Genomic DNA, 26,039 nt, shown 5'->3' with positions numbered 1-26,039 from the left:
AATATGGAGCAATCGCTCGCTTTTTTAATGTCTAATCATCTTGTTTAATCCCGCCCCTTTTCACAGAGCCGTACGACAGAATTTCGCAAGCTCAAACTCTAATGTGACCGCAGCTTTAAGCATGGCCATGTGCGGGAGGAATGTTAACTTCTGAGCCATTCTCCACGTTGATTGGCTGAGAAGATGTAACATAAGATGTGCCTCACTCCACGTTCTCCTCACAGACAGTGCAGAAACGATGCAGCTAGATCAATAAATATAGAAGCCCTGAGATAACCATGAAATTCATTTTAAATGCCATAAAATCCTGAAATTATGGTACATTATACGATTTTTCTCATTATTGATTGTACATCGCACAGAGGTCGAAACTACTGTACAAATGCGATAATTATCGTGCATCTAGCAACACTGACTAACGTTAAAAAGCATTAATTTGGATGTTAATGCATTAGTAAAGGTTGAAATATAATTAATTAATCCTGCACAAGTATTGTTCATAGTACATACATTAACTAATGAAACCTTACTGTAAAGTGTATCTGTTGTTCAATATATATAGAAATCTGCAGCAATTCAAAAATAAAACAATTAAAATCAATTTAAAAGAAAGCTGCGTTTGAGCTATTCGCTTGGTTCTGCATTAAATCCAGCAACAGCACTGCTCAACACCACAGCTGCCTGTTATTCAGTATAACTCATGTAAGTTCAGCTTTTTGAGTCAGTGATTTGAGCTTGGCGTGTTGGGGAAACCCTGTAATGAATGCGTTCCAATTAACCTTTGAAGACGAGCTCATTCTTTCCCCTCTTGTTTTATCTGTGTCTGTCTTAGTCTAAGAGTCATTGGCTGGGTCCTGATTACACCAAAGAAGGGCCGATCAGTAACGACATCCGACGCACAAACGTCCCGGACATCCGCGTGGCGTATCGATACGAGACCATGTGTGAAGAGCTGCACCTCATCATACAGGCCGTCCGGACGCAAGAACTGGACAGCATCGAGGAGGAGACGCTGTGCTTCACATCCGCCCAATCAATACGCTAGAGACGAACAGTGACTCCGCCTTTACATTAGAGATGAGCCTTAGCCCCGCCCACATGCTTTCCTGTCCTATCAGCACAATCTAGAAGAGCCATGACCCCGCCCAAATGCTTAACTTGTTTAGTCAGCATTCTGCAGATTAGCATGACCACACCCACATGCTTACCAGTCTTATTAGTACACTGCAGATGAGCAATGACTCCACCCACACACCAGAGACAAGCCTTGACCCCGCCTATATGTTAGCTTGTCCAATCAGCATAGTGCAGATGAGCAATGACCCCGCCCACCTTACACAAAAACTCAACTCTTGCTGGACACTCAAGTTTCAACCCCGCCCACATGCTTCCCCATCCAATTGATGCACTGCAAATTAACTATGACTCCACCCATACACTAATCACAACTAGACCCACCCAAGTTTACCTGTCTACTTAGCACACTGCAAATGAGCAATGACTCCGCCCATGCAGATAGCCATGACCCTACCCACATGCTACAGAAAAACTCAACTCCACCCACATACTCACTTGCCCAATCAGCAAGCTGTGAATAAGCCATAACCCATCCCACCTGCTAGACAAGTTTCAACCCCGCCCACATGCTATTCCTTCCAATCAGCTCACTGGAAATGAGCTATGGCTCAATCCATACACTAGTGAATACTAGACTCCACCCACATCCTACACTATCCAATCAGCACACTGCAATTGAGCCGACTCCACACAGACTAGAGATGAACATTGACTCCGCCCACATCCTCATATATCCAATCAGCACACTGCAATTAAGCTATGACTCCACCCACACACTAAAGAGAAGCCTTGACACTGCACACATGCTCCCCTTTCAAATCAGCACACTGCAATTGAGCTCTGACTCCACCCACAGACTGAAGAAAAGCCTCAACCCCGCCCACATGCTCCTATATCCAATCAGCGAACTAGAAAAGAGCTAAGACTCCACCCATACACTAGTCAAGACAAGACCCCACCCACATGCTCCACTATCTAATTAGCACACTACAATTGAGCTCCACACTGACTCCACCCACATCCTCGCATGTCCAATCAGCACACGAGCTATGACTCCACCCACACACCAAAGACAAGCCTCAACCCCCTCCACATGCTTCCCTATCCAGTCAGCACACTACAGGTTAACCATGACCCAGCCCACACACTATAATCGAGTTTTGACTCCACCCACATGCTCACACATCCAATTAGTGTGCTGTTATTGAGACAAGACCCCACCCAAACAGTTAAGACGAACCACAGCCTACCCACAAACTCTTCCGTCCAATCAGCATGCAAGAAATGAGCCTTGACCCCGTCCACACAATCCTGGTCAACATTGCTAGTTTGAATCGGTGACTCCGCCCACTGGCTCATCGGAATATAAGACTCCACCTACATTCTCATTTGAAGTTATGACTCCGCCCACTAGCTCATTGGAAGAGCTCTCCCACATTCTCATTTGAAACTTTGTTTCCGCCCACTGGCTCATCCAAAATAATGACTCTGCCCACATTCTAATGTAATGCCGTGGCCCCGCCCACACATTTATCCGTCCAATCAGCACCTTCTAGAAGGACCAAAGCCAGATTCATCTCATGTCGCTGCATGTTTAGAGATGTTTTAGCTATGCATCAGTATTATACTACAAGTGTGCGCGCAAATAACGTTATACCTCCGCGAGACCTCACACCCCTCACGTGCCTTTTAGAGACTTATTTTGAAGGTTTACTTTGAGGCGTAAAAAATAAAAATAAAAAAAAACAAATGACACCCTGAATCTAAATAAATATAAATTGTATAGTTTAAAATAGTATATAAGTTTCAAATAAAATATAAATAAAGAGCATAATTATATCAGTTACTATACATAATGTTAAAAACAATATACACGTCAGTATAAAAAATGTTGCACATGGTTATATTAATATCAATAAATTACGAAGTTTAGCTCTGTGATGGCACATTTTTAAGCTAGTTTTATTTTTCGTTTTAATTTCTACGTTTTCGTTCGTTATTACAGCTCACTGTGAACACGTCTATTAGTTTCTCGTTCAATTATTTACTCAATTTTCTCTTATTTCGAAGGATTTGCGTTCTCTGATGTATCTGAAAAGCATTTCTTTAATGTCCTCCAGTCCTGCGGGAGGCGCTGTTGAGCCTGATCCTGTTAAAACTCCCATTTTTGCAGTCTACACATCTACATATCATTAATTTACGCACATTAGATAAATTTTATTGTTTATTATTAGTTCGCATTTCAGAGCCAGCATGTGTTCGCTAGTTTTAGCGGAACGTTAAACTGACTGTTAATCTTCGCACAATATTATGATCACAAAGACTAAAGAATCACAGCAGACGTGAGCTCGGAATAGCATGATTTATAGAAATTAGCACATTAACCAAGAGCAAAGCATGACGTACAACACGCTAGCAAGCCAATGCTCGCAAATAACAGTACGAATCTATTTTTGGCGAGAATGACGAATGAGTCTGTCCAGACGAGTGTTGATTTCAATAAAGCATGCGTGTTCAATCTCCTGAGTCTCTGTGCAGTTTTTTGGTATCAACATCAGCGTTAAAATACAAATAAATATAACGAAGTCCGCATCGTTTTTTCATTGTCATCTGTTAGCGATGTGTTGACGTAGTTCAAATCATCGGTCTCACTTCACTGGCCATCTGGAGAGAGGAAACACAACCATCAGTACAAGTAATTCATCATTTTATCGTCATGGTTTTATCGTTTGTTTTTAAGTGTGAATGTAGTAACGCCCACCGCGAGCGCAGACTTGATGTTCTGCAGCTGGTAGAAAACACGTCCGCCTTCTTCAGGACAGATCGTTTTGAGTTCGTCGCGTGTCATTCCCAACAACATCGAGCCGCTGACGCCCCCTAGACAGCGAACCGTACTGACACACACACATAGAGAGAACGCTCAGTTTAGTGCACTACTTAGTGTACAGCACTTTCAGGCATTTCAGATTAGTGCATTACTTAGTATGCAGTATATATCTAGGTATACTCATTTTTGTGCACGTATTAGCGTGCAGAACATACAGGTATGCTCAGATTAGTAAACTACTTAGTGTGCAGTACATACAGGCATGCTCAGATTAGTGAACAACTCGATATGCAGTATATCCAGGTGTGCTTAGATTAGTGCACTTCATAGTGTGCAGTACATCCAGCATGCTCATATTAGTGAACTACTTAGTGTGCACTGTGCAGTACATCCAGGTATGCTTAGATTAGTGCACTACTTAGTGTGCCGTACATACAAGTATGCTCAGATTAGTGTACTACTTAGTATGCAGTATAAATCTAGGTATACTCAGATTAGTGCACGTATTAGCGTGCAGAACATACAGGTATGCTCAGATTAGTAAACTACTTAGTGTGCAGTACATACAGGCATGCTCAGATTAGTGAACAACTCGATATGCAGTATATCCAGGTGTGCTTAGATTAGTGCACTTCATAGTGTGCAGTACATCCAGCATGCTCATATTAGTGAACTACTTAGTGTGCACTGTGCAGTACATCCAGGTATGCTTAGATTAGTGCACTACTTAGTGTGCCGTACATACAAGTATGCTCAGATTAGTGTACTACTTAGTATGCAGTATAAATCTAGGTATACTCAGATTAGTGCACGTATTAGCGTGCAGAACATACAGGTATGCTCAGATTAGTAAACTACTTAGTGTGCAGTACATACAGGCATGCTCAGATTAGTGAACAACTCGATATGCAGTATATCCAGGTGTGCTTAGATTAGTGCACTTCATAGTGTGCAGTACATCCAGCATGCTCATATTAGTGAACTACTTAGTGTGCACTGTGCAGTACATCCAGGTATGCTTAGATTAGTGCACTACTTAGTGTGCCGTACATACAAGTATGCTCAGATTAGTGTACTACTTAGTATTCAGTATAAATCTAGGTATACTCAGATACTCAGAACATACAGGTATGCTCAGATTAGTAAACTACTTAGTGTGCAGTACATACAGGCATGCTCAGTTTAGTGAACAACTCGATATGCAGTATATCCAGGTATGCTTAGATTAGTGCACTACTTAGTGTGCCGTATATACAAGTATGCTCAGATTAGTGCACTTATTAGCGTGCAGAACATACAGGTATGCTCAGATTAGTAAACTACCTAGTGTGCAGTGTAAGCACAAGTGTGAACTCACATTTTACTGAACCCCTTGTGCTCCAGCCATGCCCGCACCTCCTCCGGCCTGGACTTCCTGTTGAGCGCAGGAGCAGACGGAGCTTCCTGTGGATGGTGAGTGTTAGTTTGTGCTGTAGTTGTGACTGTAGATGTCGAGAGCGTCAGACACACACACCTCTTTCTCCTCCTCCTGATTCTGCTGCTGAAGCATGTTATTGGGGACGAAGCCGATCTGCCCTCTCTGATTCTTCACCTTCCACCACTTCTTCGACATGTCCAGCAACTACAACACACACACATATATTGGTATTGGTGGTTTCTGAGGACTCTGCATAGGGGTAATGTATTTAATACAGTAAAACACTTATTAAATGTGTGTATATGAAATGAAGCTCATAGTAAGGCAGCAGTCCTGTGCTCTGTGTGTCCTCAAACTCTCAGTGTTTCTGACCTGCAGCTCTTCTCCTTTAGTGATGGAAAGCTCTCTGTCGTTACGAGCTGAGAAATCAAATATGGCTCGCATGAAACTCGCCGGCAGCTCACTGCAACACACACACACACATACACACACACACACACACACACACACACACACACACACACACACACACACACACACACACAGATGAGATGGAAACCTGTTGATGTGACTGAACTTATACAGAGCTTATGCACTGATGTCTGTACCTCTGCTCTGGCTCAAGCTCCGGCTCTGCTGTACGGCTCTGAAACAGACAAACAGACAAGCATCTGAATAGTGTGTGTTACACATGTTTGCCATGTAAGTTTGCATGTGTGTTTGCCGTAACATTACATGTGTTTGCCGTAATGGAATATGTGTTTTGCTGTAACATTACACGTGTTTTGCCATACATGATTTACCATAACATTGCTTGTGCTTACTGTAACGACTTGTCTGTTTGCTATAACCGCTTGTGTTTTGCCATAATGACACGTGTGTTTGCCGTAATGATGCGTGTGTTTGTCGTAACCGCTTGTGTTTGCCATAACAACATGTGTGTTTGCCGTAATGATGCGTGTGTTTGTCGTAACCGCTTGTGTTTGCCATAACAACATGTGTGTTTGCCGTAATGATGCGTGTGTTTGTCGTAACCAATTTGTGTGTTTGCCGTTAATTACTTGTGTTTGACGTAACGATGTGTGTGTTTGCCGTAACGACACCTGTGTTTGTTGCAACCGCTTGTGTGTTTGCCGTAACTGCTTGTGTGTTTGCCATAAAGGCTTGTGTGTTTGCCATAACAACACATGTGTTTGTCGTAACCGCTTGTGTGTTTGTCATAACCAATTGTGTGTTTGCCGTAACGACACGTGTGTTTGTCGTAACTGCTTGTGTGTTTGTCGTAACTGCTTGTGTGTTTGTCATAACTGCTTGTGTGTTTGTCGTAATTGCTTGTGTGTTTGCCGTAGCGACACATGTGTTTGCCGAACCACTTGTGTGTTTGTCATAATCAATTGTGTGTTTGCCATAACGATACATGTGTTTGTCATAACTGCTTGTGTGTTTGTCATAACTGCTTGTGTGTTTGCCGTAACGGTATGTGTGTTTGCTGTGGCGACGCGTGTTTGCCGTAACCGCTTGTGTGTTTGTCATAACCAATTGTGATTGCCGTAACGACATGTGTGTTTGTCGTAATTGCTTGTGTATTTGCCGTAACCGCTTGTGTGTTTATCATAACCAATTGTGTTTGCCGTAACGACACGTGTGTTTGCCATAACGATACATGTGTTTGTCGTAACTGCTTGTGTGTTTGCCGTAACAACATGTGTGTTTGTCTTAATTGCTTGTGTGTTTGTCATAACCAATTGTGTGTTTGCCATAACGATACATGTGTTTGTCGTAACTGCTTGTGTGTTTGTCGTAACTGCTTGTGTGTTTGTCGTAACTGCTTGTGTGTTTGCCATAACGGCATGTGTGTTTGTCATAACTGCTTGTGTGTTTGTCGTAACTGCTTGTGTGTTTGTCGTAACTGCTTGTGTGTTTGTCATAACTGCTTGTGTGTTTGTCGTAACTGCTTGTGTGTTTGTCGTAACTGCTTGTGTGTTTGTCGTAACTGCTTGTGTGTTTGTCGTAACTGCTTGTGTGTTTGTCGTAACTGCTTGTGTGTTTGTCATAACTGCTTGTGTGTTTGTCGTAACTGCTTGTGTGTTTGTCGTAACTGCTTGTGTGTTTGTCGTAACTGCTTGTGTGTTTGTCGTAACTGCTTGTGTGTTTGTCGTAACTGCTTGTGTGTTTGTCATAACTGCTTGTGTGTTTGTCGTAACTGCTTGTGTGTTTGTCGTAACTGCTTGTTTGTTTGCCGTAACGGCATGTGTGTTTGCCGTGGTGACACGTGTTTGCCGTAACCGATTGTGTGTTTGTCATAACCAATTGTGTGTTTGCCGTAGCGACATGTGTGTTTGTCGTAATTGCTTGTGTGTTTGTCATAACTGCTTGTGTGTTTGCCGTAACGACACGTGTGTTTGCCATAACCACTTGTGTGTTTGCCATAACGATACATATGTTTGTCGTAACTGCTCGTGTGTTTGCCATAACGACTCTTGTTAGCTGTAACGGTGCACATGTTTACCGGAACAGTTTGTGTTTGGCCTAATGCCGCATGTTTGGCATGTATGTTTGCTGTAACGGCGTGGTGAGGTGTGTGTTTATACCATCTGTCGAGCCACAGATGTTCGTGGCGTGTCTTCTTTGCTGATTGATTTATATGCAGGCTCCTGCTTGCTGATTTGTTTATATGTGGGCTCGGGGTTCCTGATAGCCGGCGGCTCCCAACCATCATCAAACACCGGCGTGAATGTGGGAATATCATCATCATCCTCCGGCCACTTAGTGCTGCATCACACACACACACACACACACACACACGGAAAATCAGAAACATTACACAGCTGATCTGAGAGAGTTTGTGTTTTGATATGTGTGTGTGTGTGTGTGTAAGTGTTTTGTACCTTGGGATGTTCCAGGCGTCTCCCAGTGACTGCCACAGATGATCTTCCTCCGGTGTGGCCTCCTCACTCAGAAACACCACACACTCCGGCTCGAAGAGAGGAGCCACGATTGATGGAGGAAGATCTTCGTTACAGTGATACACCACCTACACACACACACACACACACACACACACACAAATAGATTTAAAGACAGATAAAGACTGCACTCAGATCTGTAAGGCAGGCAGGCATCTCTCACCAGCTCCAGTATGGAGAACAGGCAGTGTGTGAGTTCAGCAGCGCTGGGGTTGTCTATCTTCCCCTGGAGTTTGCCCTGATCAACACAGATGGGTCGTCAGTTGGAGCATTTCTTCATTTAGTACATGTTTTATAATGTTAATCATTATATAGCTCACTTTCAGGCCCTCCAGGATTTCACAACAAAAATAAATCTGATTTCTGTGACTAAAATGACGGGTTAAATGGCCAGGCTTTACTCATTTTAATTCATTATTCCTTTACTGGACCTCAGAAACCCTTGATCTGTCGACATAATGCAAATTACGTTATATTTATTTGAGATATGACACTGTTATTGAGTGTAAAACTCTGTGATGCAGTGGGAATGTGAACAGTGTCCTGACTGAGCAGAATATGCAGGAAATCTGCAGCAATTAAAGACAGATTTGCGAGCTCCGCATTATTTAGCCACGTTTGCTTCTTTCTGAGTTGAGTTCAGCAATCGTGGAGCAGTGAAACTCTGGAGGGTCTGAGCTAATCTACAGAAGAGCAGTATGTGCGGCACCAGCAGGTTGAAGGCCATCTTGATCTTCCTCAGACAGACGGTGAACTCTTCATCTGACGGCATTCCCTTCACAGCTACAGAAACACACGCCATGTTTATTTGCACATTTCATACACAGTGCTGATTCACAGCGCTTTACATAAACCAGAATAGAAATAACAAAGAATAGAAATGGTTAATGACAGAACAGACAGAGGAGACGTGTCGCACTAGCCTTGTCTCCACCCACCTATTTATAGGAGCATTTGGCGAATAATTTCAATACGCATCTCCTCCTAAACCGTTCAAGCTACAAAAACCAAACTTACTCCAGACCTCCAAACTGGTCTGAACCGTGTTGCTATATCTTTTTCAACTGATCCGACTTACGCTATTCTGAAAACTGAACTGGACAATTTAAAAAAAGTCCCATTGACTTAACATTGGACCAAACTTTGTGACCTTATAACTTTGCGCCAGACTGTCGTACAGACTTAAGGTTGGGCTCATTTAACTCAGCCATCAATCTGCCAATCACTGATGACCTTTCAACTTACTAGCCACACCCTAGCAACGACGTACTCCACCATGGCAACTGTCCTATAGACTACCATTGTAAAAACTTGCCATTGCATTTACATTGGACATACTGATAACATACCAATCTATACTGACAATATCCATACTGGAAACATACTAATCATACTAGAAACATAAACGACATACAAATCTATACTAGAAACATACTAATCTATACTAGAAACAAACTGACGGCATACCAATCTATACTAGAAACATACTAACAACATACCAATCTATACCAGAAACATACTAATCATACTAGAAACATACTAACAACATACAAATCTTTACTAGAAACATACTAATCATACTAGAAACAAACTGACGGCATACCAATCCATACTAGAAACATACTAATCATACTAGAAACATACTAACAGCATATCAATCCATACTAGAAACATACTAATCATACTAGAAACATACTAACGGCATACCAATCCATACTAGAAACATACTAATCATACTAGAAACATACTAACGGCATACCAATCCATACTAGAAACATACTAATCATACTAGAAACATACTAACGGCATACCAATCCATACTAGAAACATACTAATCATACTAGAAACATACTAACGGCATACCAATCCATACTAGAAACATACTAATCATACTAGAAACATACTAACGGCATACCAATCCATACTAGAAACATACTAATGGCACACCAATCTATACTAGAAACATACTATCCATACTAGAAACATACTAATGGCACACCAATCGATACTAGAAACATACTTATCATACTAGAAACATACTAACAGCATACCAATCCATACTAGAAACATACTAATGACACACCAATCTATACTAGAAACATACTATCCATACTAGAAACATACTAATGGCACACCAATCGATACTAGAAACATACTTATCATACTAGAAACATACTAACAGCATACCAATCCATACTAGAAACATACTAATCATACTAGAAACATACTAACAGCATACCAATCCATACTAGAAACATACTAATCATACTAGAAACATACTAACGGCATACCTTTCCATAATAGAAACATACTAATGGCACACCAATCTATACTAGAAACATACTAATGGCACACCAATCTATACTAGAAACATACTAATGGCACACCAATCTATACTAGAAACATACTAATGGCACACCAATCTATACTAGAAACATACTAATGGCACACCAATCTATACTAGAAACAAACTAATCATACAAGAAACATACTAATCATTCTAGAAACATACTAACAGCATACCAATCCATACTAGAAACATACTAATCATACTAGAAACATACTAACAGCATACCAATCCATACTAGAAACATACTAATCATACTAGAAACATACTAACAGCATACCAATCCATACTAGAAACATACTAATCATACTAGAAACATACTAACAGCATACCAATCCATACTAGAAACATACTAATCATACTAGAAACATACTAATCATACTAGAAACATACTAATCATACTATAAACATACTAACAGCATACCAATCCATACTAGAAACATACTAATCATACTAGAAACATACTAACGACATACCATTTTATACTAGAAACATACTAATCCATACTAGAAACATGTGTACATATGTACACATATGTAGTTATCTTTCTATGCTAACCGTTTTAATCTTCTTAAAAACTACTTCAGATATTTAAACTTTAAAACTACTTTAAACAATTAGACTAGGTTTTCTCAAGCCACCATAGAGTTTGTCTAAGAACTTTGCTTTTCTAGTTCTCTTTTGTTTCCCGTTGACCTGGAACACCGCTTCATCTACTAATGCTTTATACAATACTTCAGTTGTGCGCATAAATCTCGTTCACATTTGTTTGGAAGCACAGCTAATGAAAACCTCACCTTTCTGCTTTTTCTGCTTCTTCTTCTTCTTGTCCATCTTTGGTGCCACAGCCGTCAGTCTGCCAACGAACGCTTCGATGTCGTTAATAAGGTGATTCAGGATATCCTGCAATTCAATTCAACTCATCTTTATTTCTACAGCACTTTTCACTATGAAGATTGTGTCCTGCAGAGGAATGAGCATCTTCATTTCACATCCACACTTGAATGTTTAAATCAAGGTTATTTGAGTCAACAATAACGAACACTAACAGTAAAATCGTTGGTCAAAAAGCATTTACATTAACGAAAACTCGCACCAATTATTGATTGATGTTAATTATGGATATTATTAACTGAACTGTCAAACACTCACCACGTTCCTCTCACGCTCCGTATATGGCTTCTGAGGGGGCGGGGCCTCTCTGACGGGCGGTTCTTCTGTACGAGGGGGTGTGGTCTGTTTGTGAGGTGGAGTTTTTGTTTGAGGAGGTGGGGCCACTACTTTAGTATGGGTGGAGTTGTTTCTGGAAGTGGGTGGAGTCGCGACTGGACTGTCATCTGGACACAACAACAGACAAGCCATTTAAATACAAGCAAAACAATGCAATGGTCAATGTTTAAGCTTTTGTTGACTTCTGTAATGGTCTGGACCTAGTTCAGCGTGATTTTGAATGTCTCAATCTATTTGTTTATTAATTAGTTATTTATTTATTTGGGTTAATACCAACTTTACTTAACCTATAATACATGTATAGTATACTGCACTAGCCTACGTTACATTTTGAGTTCACAATTTCAAAACAATACAAATTTAATAGAACAAATATAAGCAATAAAATTAAATATTTTGGAGTAATATTAAACAGAAACAGCATCTTCTCACCATAGTCTGGCGCGGCCCAGCGTTCAGCAGGTCTCTGGAGGATCAGCTCTGGTGGAGGAGATGCTCGTCTGGAGTTTTTCTGCGTGATGTTTCCTACAGCGGCTTTACTGCACCATCACATGACATCAGAGTTACACTCACAGGTCATTACTGAGCGGTTAAACTGAACCGCTGATTATGGAATTAAATTCAAGCCTAAAGTATTGTGGTCTTGGATAGAAAAATACTGTGCGTAAATCAAAATATTGACATTGTGCTCAAAATAATGACGTGCAAAAGCAAAAACTAAATGCAGAATAAGAAACATCGTGTACCAAGAGAACATACCAGGTACCAGAAGACGCGCAATATTTTTCTATTCCCGACTGCAATACTTGCTGGGAATTTGATCCCATTGTTGATCTGCTAACCTGCTGTTACTCTGTCTGGGGTCATCTCTGCTGTTCTGCAGGAGCCGCTGGAGGTCCTTCTTCAGATAATCTGCCTGAAAAACACACGAAAAAAAAACAGCTCATTATCTGACACATTGTGAAATTTGACCAATCGGAGTCATGAATAGTGACTAATTGAGCATTTGGTATTATAAATATCAGCCGATATTCCAGTCAATGGCAAAATTTAAAAGCTAAACTAACACACAAATTCCAAATATCAACAAGTATATTGATGAATAGTTGATGTGATTGATATATTGACCGATATCGGTTGAAATATCGGTCAAGATCATTTACAAAAATGTTTATCAGCTGATAACAGATGTCGATAATTAAAAATGCTGACACCAGTTGATAACAAAGATTGATCAACACAAATGCAAAGAATATCGGCTGGGCCGATGTCGGATGACAGAGTTAAAATTAAAATTGCCAAATACACTGGCTGATATTGATTGATTACAGGTGGAGATAAATATAATCTCTAAATATCGCCTGATATTGGTTGATAAAAGATGCTATATTGATCGATAACAGATGCCGATTAATATAGATGCTAAGTATATCGGCTAACAAGGGTTAAAAACAAATGTCAATAATTAAGAATAGCAAGTATATTATCTGACATCGGTTGATGGCGATTATTAAAAATGTCACGGATATTAGCTGATATCGGTTAATAACAGATGTCGATAATTTAAAATGTCAAGTATATCAGCTGACATTGGTTAATAACAAATGTCAATCATTTAAAAGAGCAAGAATATCAGCTGTCGATAATTAAAAATACCAAGTATATTGGTGGACATTGGTTGATAACAGATGGTGATCATTTAAAAAAATACCAAGAATATTGGCTGACATCCTTTGATAATAGATGTTATTAATTAAAAATGCCAAGATTATTAGCTAATATCGGTTGACAACAGATGTCAATAATTTAAAATGTCAGGTATATCGGCTGACATTGGTTAATAACAGATGCTGATAATTTAAGAAAAAGCCAAGAATATTGGCTGACATCCATTGATAATAGATGTTGTTAATTAAAAATGACAAGGTTATTAGCTGATATCGGTTGATAACGGATGTTGATAATTAAAATAACCAAGTATATTGGTTGACATCGGTTTATAACAGATGTCGATAAAAAAAATAAAATACTGGCAAGAATATTGGCTGAAATCTGTTGATAATAGATGTTACTAATTAAAATGCCAAGACTGGTAACTTATATTGGTTAATAACAGATGCCGAAAATTAAAAATGGCAGGTATATCAGTCTACATCCGTTGATAACAGATGCCGATAGCTAAAAATGCCAAGTAAAAATGCCAAGTATATGGGCTGACATCGCTAATAACAAATGTCAATAATTAAAAATGCCAAGTATATCGGCTGTTGATAATAAAAAATGGTAAGTATATCGGCTGACATTGATTCATAACAGATGACGATAATTAAAATTGCCAAGTGTATCGGCTGATATCGGTTAGTAACAAATTTTAATAATTAAAAATGCCAAGTATATCAGCTGATACTGGTTGATAACAGATGTTTATAGTTAAAAATGTAAAGAATATAGCTGATATCGGTTGATAACAGATGCAGATAATTCCAAATGCAAAGTATATCGGCTGATATCGGTTGATGACAGAAGGCTAAATATCGGTCACCAAGTGATTGCGAGCTCACCCTGAGAGTTTCGCTCTGGAACATGAAGACGCTGACGGTTCGACTGCCTCGTTCCTGCACTGAGACGGTCAGCAGCGAGTCGTAAACGCTTTCATCCAGAACGGCCTTCAGCTCCAGAACGCAGCTCAGCGGCCAGGACTCCAGCACCTCCTGAAACAGAAACACCAACACTGTGAGCTCCTGTCTCTCCTCATACAGTGGTTATACTGAGCAGAGACAGACCCTGGTCTCAATGTCGGCGAGTCGCAGCGCTGCATCCTGCACCTCCAGAATGACATCCTGACCCCAAACCCGACCTGTGGCATCCAGATACTTCAGCCGCTCCAGACAGTCATCCACATCGCAGAGCTGCTGACCGTCCAGCTCACAGGTGAACAGATGCTGAGGAGAACAGAAAGAGAAGCTACATTTTCATTACATGTTAAAACTGCGCACATTTTAATTCCCAACTTAAAATGCACCTAATGGGAATGCAGTCGCAATAACAATAGAACAAATGATGAGCATACGTCTTCATAGGTATGAGAAAATAGCTAGCATTATAGGTAGATCTAACATTTATTAGCATGCTTTTGGAATGAATTATCTAAAGATGATGAGTTTTAGTAGCATACAGGGCTTTACATTAACACCCGCCAACCCGCCAAATGCGGGTAGATTTCAGCTTTGGCGGGTTAGACAGCCGCTCCCACTAGCCACTTTGGCAGGTTGGAAATAATTTTTACAATGTAGTTTTTCTTAAAGCAGGGTTCGACTCGACAATAAGGATGGCCCAATATGCGTGCAAATGTGATCTTAGAATCAAGAAACAGCACGACTGAAAACAACTGTGTTCGCGCGAGACAAAGCAGGTGAATACCGTATGAGAGGATGATTACTCACCTGTGCGCGACTTTAAAGCGCACACGCTCCCGTTCACTTGCGTTCAGTTCTTTTTGAAAAAGACTAGACAAAAAACGATGCTCGTGTACCCACAGTCCTGCTGCTTTCCAGAGCTCAAGATTGAAAAAATATATATATTTGTAAGCAACAGCAGCAGTCACTGCTTTCGTTTTACTTACTCTCAGGCACGTGATCATCCGTTCACTATCACTCGTGGTATTTTACCTGCTTTCTTTTGCTTACAGTTATTTTTCTTAATCTAGTTTAATTATCATCCTTTACAATAACATTTCTTTAATATGAGATTAACCAACCATTTGTGTGTAGTAACTGCTGATTTGGGACAACACAACATCTAAATCAAGTCATTTTAGCATGTCAAAGTCACATTTATTTATATAAAATAAATTTTCCAAACAACAAAATTGTGGCTAGTGAGAATGGCAAGTGGCTAGTAATGTTGGATATCTACTAGCCACAGTGGCTGGTGATCAAAAAAAGTTAACGTAAAGCCCTGGTAGCATAACGTTGTTTAATGAAAACTGTCATTTCACAACACATTTTTAAATCATCACTAAGGAAATATTGCTAGCGTTAAGCAAATTAAACGCAGCTAGAGAGCCAGTGATCATGTGTCTGAGATTGATGAGGATCTTTACCTCCACGCGGTGCTGGAACTGATGCATCTGCCTGTTCACAGACTCTGCATATTCCTTCCTCTGATCTACAGGAAACACACAGACACAAAATCACTGAACACACTATATAATACATGTACTCAAAGTCATCTTACACGGTCACACAATTACAAACAAACAATAATGAAAGGGTTAACAAACGCACTACTTAACAATTAAAACACCAAATAAATTTGTTTGTATTTAAATATTAATGTACTCAAATATTGTGTTATATGATGCATGTTACAGCTAAATATTACATTAAAACAATTATCAAACTTATACACACACACACAAACAAACACACTGCATGCTAAATCAAATATATTTTATTTATGTAATAAAATATATTTTATATATTTATATATTAAATATATATTTGATATATTTATATATTATATATATATATATTTGATATATTTATATATATTATATATATATATATTTGATATTAATATATATTTGATATATTTATATATTAAATATATTTATATATTACAAATAATTGAAAATAAATGTTTATATGCAATTTAAATCTACAGAAAACATATATAATTTAGATATAATTCAATGTTAAATAAAAATAATAACATGGACACAAAAACCCTTGACAAACCCAATAATAAACCACCATCAAAGCTTCAATCTGCCGGTGTTTAACTTCCTTTTAGTTTCTATTAAAGAACTATAACTAACCCGGTTATCCAAACAAAGGGAGAGGTCGTGCACTATAAATAGTTGAGAGTTATATAAAGGTTGAGTCACTGACTGAATCAGGCAAAATGTTAATGATCAGCTCGGTGACGTCACATGATCAATACTCACGGTAAATGGATTTAGCGCTGGGTCTGGATAAATCCAACACATCTGAAGACGACTCATCCGCTGCTGTTACACTGCAGAACACACACGCACGCACATGTCTGAGAAATGAATCATAAGAGTTGTTTACCACACACGATTCAGATTCGAATCTCACCTGGAGCGGAGTGATTCAGCGTAACCGCCGGACCAGCCGAACGGACTCGAATCCCGCAGCATCACTTCAGCACCTCAAAACTCCGCTTAAAGAAGGAAAAACATTTGATTTTTGCTTGAGAAACTCTGGTCTGCACAGTTTAGAAGTTTTAAGGCAAAGTTCTTACAGTTTAAAGTCAACCATGCTGAAAAATCCAGCTTAAACCAGCCTAGGATGGTTGGCTGGTTTTAGCTGGTCAACCAGCCTGGTTTTAGAGGGGTTTTGGTCTTAGCTGGTCAGGCTGGAAAGTGACCAGCTAAAACCATCCAAAACCAGCTTGACCATCCTGGTTAGCTGGTTTTAGCTGGTCATCTCCCAGCCTGACCAGCTAAGACCAGCCTGGAAATGGCCAAAACCCCTCTAAAACCAGCCTGGTCAACGAGCTAAAACCAGCCAACCAACCTAGGCTGGTTTAAGCTAGATTTTTCAGCAGGTAATAGATACAAGTTTACACCTAAAAATAAATAGATAAGACAGTTGTTAGCATACGTAGCACTGTTAGCATGTTTGGGCAAGCTGCAAATAATTTAATATGTCGATAATTGCGGAGCTCATAGTATGTTTTCATAAAGTTGCTAACATGTTTAACATGCTGTTAGCATGTTTTTGGCATATTGCTAATCTGTTTTAGATTTTACTTGCAGGTTTTTACATCGTCAAGATGTAAAAACATTTAATATGTTGCTAGTATGTTTGATATAAATACCCTATTTAATTTTTTATTGACCTCTGACAACACATTCAATACAGAATCATAGCATACAGACTTTTCCAAATGCTAGCGGGAGATACAATTTCATAAAAATACATTACAGAATGTACAAACTTTGATAACTCAAGTGTTTTTTGTGCATCTTTGAGGGCAATATAGGTTAAATACATTACTTTATTTTATTTTTAAATGCTATAAAACACGTCCCCCCCCCCTGTAAATTTACATTAACCTGATATATACACTCACTGGCCACTTTATTAGGTACACCTTACTAGTACCAGGTTGGACCCTCTTTTACCTTCTGAACTGCCTTACGGCCCCATTCACGAGGCGTCAGTCAATGCTTCCCATTCACTTTGAATAGGTGACGTCAGGCATTGCCGAACTGCATTGTGGATTCGTAGGTGCCACTTTAGCGTCAGCCCCAACTTCACAGCCCTTGAATTTATGTGTGAAATGGGGGTTAATCCTTCGTGGCAGAGATTCAACAAGATACTGGAAATATTTCTCAGAGATTTTGCTCCATATTGACAGGATAGCATCACACAGTTGATGCAAATGGTACTAATCGACCCAAAGTGTGCCAAGAAAATCTCCCCCACACCATTACACCACCACCACCAGCCTGAGCCGCTGATACAAGGCAGGATGATCCATGCTTTCATGCTGTTGAGGCCAAATTGTGAGTCGAGCATCTGAATGTGTCAGCAGAAATGGAGACTCAGAGCAGCAACGTTTCTCCAATCTTCTATTGTCCAGTTTTGGTGAGTCTGTGTGAATTGTAGCCTCAGTTTCCTGTTCTTAGCTGACAGGAGCGGCACCCGGTGTGCTCTTCTGCTGCTGTAGCCCATCCGCCTCAAGGTTGGCCGTGTTGTGTGTTCAGAGATGCTCTTCTGCAGAGCTCGGTTGCTTATTTGAGTTACTGTTGCCTTTCTATCAGCAGGAGCCAGTCTGGCCATTCTCCTCTGACCATCAACAAGGCATTTGCGCCCACAGAACTGCCGCTCACTGGATGTTTCCTCTTTGTCGGAGCATTCTCTGTAAAGCCTAGAGGTGGTTGTGCGTGAAAATCCCAGTAGATCAGCAGTTTCTGAAATACTCAGAGCAGCCCGTCTGGCAGCAACAACCATGCCACATTCAAAGTCACTTAAATTCCCTTTCTTCCCCATTCCGATGCTCTGATGCGTCTGATTACCGATATATACAAGTCATTATTTAACATATATTGGCTAATATTTTAGAATCACATGCTCTATTTATCATTATATCTGTCAATATTAGCCATTTTTAAATGAATGCATCACAGTTTACAGTTAGTAATATAAAACATTAACCTAAAAATAACCACGAGCGAACAATTTTTATTGGTTATTTAAATTATTACCCTGCAATTTTCAGTGAATGTTATTGTATGGTTACAAAAATAACAAGAAAATAACGTTTGTCGAACATCTTTTTTGGTCATTAAAAAAAAAAAATTAACAAAAATGAATGAGAACCAAAAACTTTTAAAACATTGTGGGAAAAGTGTCATGATTGCTGGGTACTTTAAAACATATAGTGGCATTTTGAAGTAGTTTTACAGTAATACCATGGTATTTTGGCAGAAGTACAACACTATTAATCACGATAACACAATTAGGCCTACTGTATTTTACAACTTGTACTATGGCATGGTGTAAAATTGAAATAATTACCACATAAATAAGCTATATGAAGCCCCCTTGACGTTGTCCCAGATCATATTTTTACTATCGATACCATAGTATTTGCGTAACAATTACGAAGTGTTTGGTTTTCTCAGAAAAAGCCAACAGCGGCTGAGTTAAAGTTCAGCGATCACAGTTAAAGATCTGCGCAGGTTTATGAGCTCATAAAGCAGGGGAACATGACTGAAGCACAGGACAAAACCACACAATCACACACACACAAATGAACAGATTCAAAGATTTAACGTTAAATTAAAGAAGGAAAACGAACGGTAATAAATCGACTACAGTAGAGCTAGCATCTATTCCTGATCCTCGACATCTCAGACACACACTCTTCTGATTTGGCTCATTTTCTGATTTTAGCAGTTCTGGTCACTGGTCTAAGTGTTGAAAGACTTACCGCGGTATTCCTGAACTGTGTGTGTGTGTAGTTTGAGATCCTCAGAGTGTGTTTTCAGGGTTTTCGCTCATTCTGAAGCAGAGGAACAGCAGCAGCCGCTCCCACACACTGCAGGAGCAAAGTCTGATCTGATCACAGTCTTGAAGGAGGAGCTCAGGCAGGTGGAGAACACACACACACACACACACCTCACTCACATGCTCACACAGACACACACACAAACTACAACACACACACACACACACACACACACACACACCACTCAAACAACAAACTACAACACGCACACCACTCAAACAACAAACTACAACACACACCATACACAAAAACACACACATACTCGCACTGACAAAGTACAACACACACACCACTCAAACAACAAACTACAACACACACCATACACAAAAACACACACACACTCGCACTGACAAAGTACAACACACACACCACTCAAACAACAAACTACAACACACACCATACACAAAAACACACACACTCGCACTGACAAACTACAACACACACACCACTCAAACAACAAACTACAACACACACCATACACAAAAACACACACACTCGCACTGACAAACTACAACACACACACCACTCAAACAACAAACTACAACACACACCATACACAAAAAAACACACTCGCACTGACAAACTACAACACACACACCACTCAAACAACAAACTACAACACACACCATACACAAAAACACACACTCGCACTGACAAACTACAACACACACACCACTCAAACAACAAACTACAACACACACCATACACAAAAACACACACATACTCGCACTGACAAAGTACAACACACACACCACTCAAACAACAAACTACAACACACACCATACACAAAAACACACACACACTCGCACTGACAAAGTACAACACACACACCACTCAAACAACAAACTACAACACACACCATACACAAAAACACACACACTCGCACTGACAAACTACAACACACACACCACTCAAACAACAAACTACAACACACACCATACACAAAAACACACACACACTCGCACTGACAAACTACAACACACACACCACTCAAACAACAAACTACAGCATACACACAAACTACAACACACACACACACACACACACACACACACACACCACTTAAACAAACAAACTACAACACACACACCACTCAAACTACAACACACCCCACATACAAACTACAACACACACACACACACACACCACTTAAACAAACAAACTACAACACACACACCACTCAAACTACAACACACCCCACATACAAACTACAACACACACACCACTCAAACCAACAAACTACAACATACACACAAACTACAACACATTCACCACTCAAACCAACAAAATACAACATACACACAAACTACAACACATTCACCACTCAAACCAACAAAATACAACATACACACAAACTACAACACATTCACCACTCAAACCAACAAAATACAACATACACACAAACTACAACACATTCACCACTCAAACCAACAAAATACAACATACACACAAACTACAACACACACACCACTCAAACCAACAAAATACAACATACACACAATCTACAACACACAAACTACAAAATTCCCCACATACACATCAAGAGCTGAAACAAGCTGAACTGCCGCTCTAGGCAAAGGATGATCACACCGGCCTCAACCCGAAATTGGCCGGTTATCAAAGTGTACGGGGTGGGGGGGAAGTGGGGTCGAGGATGGAATTGAAGACCGGGAGGGGTGGCTGGGGAGAGGGGGGGGGGGTCGCGGCTATAACTCAAAACGCAGTCGTGTCGCGGACGCCCTAGGCGCGGATATAACTGAGGACGCGGGTGGTGAGGGAGGTGTTTCAGACACTGCCCTCTCTATTGTATTCTATGCCTAGGTCGCCTCTATGGACACGCCGGCCCTGTACACATCACTCATACATAAACTATAGCACAAGACACACACATCCACTTTTCCAGAGTCAGGTCGCGGGGGCAGCAGTCTTAAGCCTTATCCACACTACAAGCAACTCTCAGGGGCAAAGCGACAAGCGACTGTTTATTTCAATGGAGAGTCAGCGACTTCCGGCGACCTCCGTCTACAAAAGCAACAGTGACCATTGGCGGCCAGGTGGGCATGGCGAGCGATACAATAAAGTTGAATTAAAAAACAAGAGCGACTTTGTTGAGCAACAGCCAATAGGAGCACCAGTAGTGCTCAGGTGATCCTCTCTCAGCCTGCTCAGAGACTGGTTGTATTCGTGCTGTATAGATCTACACAGACCTACGTTTGCAGCAGGTCATGACCCAGAGCAACAGGCAGCTACAAAGTCGCTGCTAGTGTGAATGAGGCATATGGAGAGAACTCCAGACTTCCCTCTCCCCAGACACTTCCTCCAGCTCCTCCGAGGGGATCCCGAGGCGTTCCCAGGCCAGCCAAGAGACAGTCTCTCCAGCATGTCCTGGGTCTTCCCCGAGACTTCCTACTGGTAGGACATGCCTGGAACACCTCCCAGGAGGCATCCGAAACTTGCCTAAGCCACCTCAGCTGACTTCTCTCAATGTGGAGGAGCAGCGGCTCTACTCCGAGCTCCTCCCGGGTGTCAGAGCACCTCACCCTATCCATAAGAGTGCGCCCTGCCACCCTGTGAAGGAAACTCATTTCGGCCGCTTGTATCCGAGATCTTGTCCTTTCAGTCATGACCCAAAGCTCATGCCCATGGGTGAGAGGAGGAATGTAGATTTCGGCTCATTACTGCTGCACCGATCCGCCTGTCAATCTCACGCTCCATCCTTCCCTCACTCGTGAACAAAACCCCAAGATACTTGAACTCCTTTACCTGGGGTAAGGACTTTCCTCCAACCTGGAGATGGCAAACCAGTTAAAAAAATAATAAATAAATAAATCAGTTTACATTTAGGAACTCTGAGCAATTGTGACATTGAGATCAAAACAGAGATCAGACACGGACTATAAGGGTCTACTCACACTATGCCATCCGTACCGTGCCCAGGCCCGTTTCCCGGATCATTTGAGAAGTGTGAGTGCGCTGAATCGGGCTCAAGCACGGTTCACTTGGCCGGCCCTGGCCCGGTTGGAAGAGGTGTGCCTGAGCGCGGTTCACTTGGGCTTTGGCACGGTACACTTGTGTGTGAGTGCAAAACGCACCAAAGCCCGAAACTGAAAGCGAGACGTGACTTTAAGGGGCTGTTTCATATGGATTTATTAATCATTCTTACTGTTCAGTGATTGCAAACTGCCGTAATTTATTAAAGACGCACACCTTCAACAGAACTCCTCATTCCTGCAGCACGAGAGCTTTATGATTGTTTATGAGCGCCAAAAGTGGCGGATCTGTTCTGCAAAATATCTGACTGCGTGTCACCGCATCCCTAAGGACTGTTTGGCGAAATATTTGACTGCATGTCAAACGACTGAAATGATATAACTAGAGAAATCTCCACTGTGCTGCTGAGTAAGAGCGCTTCTCACTGAACAGCCCAGCAGCGTTGACGTAAGCGTGCCAAAACCCGTTTGTGGTGAGTGCGGGCCGTCGGGGGAGACGGGAGGGGGACAAGCGTGCTTTGGCCTGGTTCGAGGCAACTGTACCTATTGTGAGTACGGCCTAAGAGTATCTTAAACCTGAACCTGACAGGAATCTGCTGATAGTTAAACTACACTGAACACCATCACATTCAACTCAATTCAGCTTTATTTGTACAGCGCTTTTACAATGTAGATTGTGTCAAAGCAGCTTCACATAAATGGTCACAGTAACTGGATCTGGAGGATCTGAACAGAGAGAAAGTTCAAGAACAGCAAGCCTTTAATCATTGAGCTGAAAAGGCTTAATATTAGACAGTGAGTTGGAGCAGAGCTGAGTCAACATCTGGCTTTACATTAACAACTGAGTAATATCAGATGATCATCATACCCATTAAACACGCACACAAAGACACCAAAAAAACACACACAAAACACAAACTGAGAAAAACACCAACAAATATACACAAACACACCAAAAGTATATGTTTTTTCCTCAATTATTTATATTAAGCAGATTCTTATACAGTTGAATGCTGAAGTTTACAGACACTGTATAAAAAGGCACAAAACCATTTAAAAAAGGTCAGATGTTAATGTGACTAAACTTTTCCTCTTTTAGGTAAGTTAGATGATCACATGTGTTTCTGTTCTGCCTAATAGCTAAATAATGAGTGAGATAATTTAAAGAAACTGTTATAACTCTTCTTGAAAGTCAAGTTTACACACAATAAAATTATTCTGCATCTGGAAAAGCTCAGATGATGATGTCAGGGTTTTGGAAGTTTCTGATTGGCTGACTGACAACATTTGAGTTAATGTGAGGCACAACTGTAGAATAGTATTGAAGGAAAAGCTCAAACACACTGCTTCCTTATGTGACAACATGGAGAATCAACAAGCCAGAATCAACAACAAAGCCAGATTACCATTAGCTGAATGACACTGGGGAAAGACTGATGTGTGGAGACATGTGCTGTGCTCTGATGGAGATAAGATTGAACTGTTTGGCCATAATGACCAGTGTTATATTTGGAGGACAAAGGGGAAAGCGCACAAGCCTAGAACACCATCCCAACTGTGCAGTATGGGGGCGGCAGCATCATGTTGTGGGGCTGTTTTGCTGCAGGAGGGACTGGTCCACTTCACAGCATAGATGGCATCATGAAGACAGAACAGTATGGAGAAATACTGAAGCAACATCTCAAGACATCAGCCAGGACATTACAACTTGGCCGCAAATGGCTCTTCCAGACAGACCATGACCCTAAGCATACTGCCAGATTAGTTCAAATGTGCTTTAAGCACAACAGAGTGAATGTTTTGGAGTGGCCATCACAAAGCCCTGACCTCAATCCTATATAACATTTGTGGGCAGAGTTGAAAAAGCTTGTGCGAGAAAGACAGACAAAAAGTCGGACTCAGTTACAGCAATTCTGCTAGGAGGAATGGGCCAAAATTCCTGCAAACTATTGTGAGAAGCTTGTGGAAGGAGACACAAAACACTTGACCAAAGTTAAACAGTTTAGAAGCAAAGCTGAAAAATACCAAGGAATTGTGTGTAAACTTTCAACTGTCTAGAAATTAATACAAAAAAATTCTCTCATTATTCTGGCATTTAGCAAATGCAAATCATTTAGGTAATCTTAACGGACCTGAAATAGTAAACGTTTAGTGTCATTTACCATCAGACATTTTTAAAAATGGTTATGTTCTTTTTTTTTTTTTGGGTGAATGTAAACTTCTGGTTTCATCTGTATATCATGTTCTAACTGTTATTTAATAATCTTTAAAAATTGTGCAAAAGAAAAAAAAGCATCACAAACTTAAAAAAGCTTTTTTTTTGTTATTTATAATTCCATGTTTAAACTGCCTCATTATACACAACACAATAAAAAAGAAAAAGGACAAAAAAAACAACAACGTTCTCAAACCGAAAGTACAAGAAAAAACAGAACGGCATATAATAATGCTGTAGAATTGTCTACACAAGACAAAACAACACACACACACAAATCAACAATCAAACACACAAGATGACACACAAACACAAACATAGACACACAAACAAACAGACATACTCAAAAACACACACACACACACACACACACACACGGAAGCATATACAGATGCTAACACAGACACTACACAAAACACACAGCGCACCCAAAACAGACAAATATACACAGAAACAAACATAACTTTACAAACACACAACGTACACACACTTATTTCCTCATTTACTTTTATGAATCAGTTCCTACCGTTATTTATATTTAATAAAAATAAATCCAAAATAAAAAAGCACCAAAAATAAACACACACTTTCATCTTGTTTTTCTTTTTTTTTATTTGTATTTATAAATCCATACATTACGGGACAAATCTACACACTAGCACATCAAACACAGGAACACGCTATAAAATAAAGACAAACACAAACGAACGACGAGATCTTCACAGCGGAAGCAGGAGAATAAACAGAAGTGGCGGAGGATAATAATGGCGTAACATACGTCTGCAGTAAAAACACAAAAGCGTGTATAAAAGTAACACACACAACTCAAATAGACACACACACACACACAAAGTAATGCATGCACAAAACACACACATACAGTATATACACACACACGCACACACACAAGCAAGCAAACGCATA

At 40.4% G+C, this 26,039-nt stretch overlaps 4 protein-coding genes across 17 annotated transcripts in view; 1 reads left to right on the top strand and 3 right to left on the bottom strand.

Moving 5' to 3' along the window:
* The window catches only part of ampd2a (adenosine monophosphate deaminase 2a), a 45,182-nt gene extending 41,587 nt beyond the window's left edge, over positions 1 to 3,595 (top strand). For all 8 annotated transcript variants that reach the window (XM_087303392.1, XM_087303390.1, XM_087303393.1 and 5 more), the window contains one exon: positions 833 to 3,595. In XM_087303392.1, the coding sequence (XP_087159518.1) occupies positions 833 to 1,045 (213 nt within the window). In that variant the 3' untranslated portion in view covers positions 1,046 to 3,595. The remainder of the gene's footprint in view (positions 1 to 832) is intronic.
* The window catches only part of LOC147838311 (uncharacterized), a 441,300-nt gene that overhangs the window by 215,349 nt on the left and 199,912 nt on the right, over positions 1 to 26,039 (bottom strand). The window lies entirely within an intron of this gene.
* eps8l3a (EPS8 signaling adaptor L3a) lies at positions 3,426 to 19,962 on the bottom strand. Of its 4 annotated transcripts, XR_015521478.1 has the most exons (21): positions 19,833 to 19,962; positions 16,967 to 17,051; positions 16,813 to 16,883; positions 15,967 to 16,031; positions 14,648 to 14,806; positions 14,426 to 14,575; positions 12,707 to 12,780; positions 12,297 to 12,403; positions 11,787 to 11,971; positions 10,685 to 11,537; positions 10,224 to 10,535; positions 8,997 to 10,066; positions 8,451 to 8,525; positions 8,210 to 8,355; positions 7,913 to 8,093; positions 5,930 to 5,967; positions 5,694 to 5,784; positions 5,418 to 5,525; positions 5,262 to 5,347; positions 3,839 to 3,971; positions 3,426 to 3,741 (listed from the first exon to the last, which is right to left on the bottom strand). XR_015521478.1 is itself a non-coding variant. In XM_087303433.1 (20 exons), the coding sequence occupies exons 6-20, from the start codon at positions 14,447 to 14,449 to the stop codon at positions 3,712 to 3,714; spliced, it is 1,458 nt and encodes a 485-aa protein (XP_087159559.1). In that variant the 5' UTR covers positions 14,450 to 14,575; positions 14,648 to 14,828; positions 15,867 to 16,031; positions 16,813 to 16,883; positions 16,967 to 17,051; positions 19,833 to 19,962; the 3' UTR covers positions 3,426 to 3,711. The 4 variants fall into 4 exon arrangements, 2 of the variants coding, with proteins under 2 accessions (XP_087159559.1, XP_087159558.1); XR_015521477.1 differs by lacking the exon at positions 10,224 to 10,535 and having other exon boundaries at positions 5,930 to 6,526; positions 6,609 to 8,093; positions 8,997 to 9,070; positions 11,432 to 11,537; XM_087303433.1 differs by lacking the exon at positions 10,224 to 10,535 and having other exon boundaries at positions 8,997 to 9,070; positions 11,432 to 11,537; positions 14,648 to 14,828; positions 15,867 to 16,031.
* irf6 (interferon regulatory factor 6) overlaps positions 25,713 to 26,039 on the bottom strand; it is a 13,346-nt gene continuing 13,019 nt past the window's right edge. For 3 of the 4 annotated variants that reach the window (XR_015521087.1, XR_015521086.1, XM_087302496.1), the window contains one exon: positions 25,713 to 26,039. This exon is cut by the window's right edge. The gene's annotated coding sequence lies outside the window, so the exon portion shown is untranslated. 4 annotated transcript variants of the gene reach the window in all.

This window comes from Danio rerio, chromosome 22, assembly GCF_052040795.2.
Source record: "Danio rerio strain M-AB ecotype USA chromosome 22, GRCz13ab, whole genome shotgun sequence".
Lineage (NCBI taxonomy): Eukaryota > Metazoa > Chordata > Actinopteri > Cypriniformes > Danionidae > Danio > Danio rerio.
This window is presented reverse-complemented; position numbering and strand designations above follow the sequence as displayed.

What these genes read in the sequence shown, in the direction of transcription:
- eps8l3a (XM_087303432.1), bottom strand. Translation starts at nt 17,028, where the DNA reads ATGCTGCGGGATTCGAGTCCGTTCGGCTGGTCCGGCGGTTACGCTGAA. An exon ending in CGGAGCGTGAGAGGAACGTG is followed by an intron (nt 11,538 to 11,786) that starts GTGAGTGTTTGA and finishes ATTGAATTGCAG; the next exon opens with GATATCCTGAATCACCTTAT. An exon ending in CACAAGGGGTTCAGTAAAAT is followed by an intron (nt 3,972 to 5,261) that starts GTGAGTTCACAC and finishes TGTGTGTGTCAG; the next exon opens with TACGGTTCGCTGTCTAGGGG.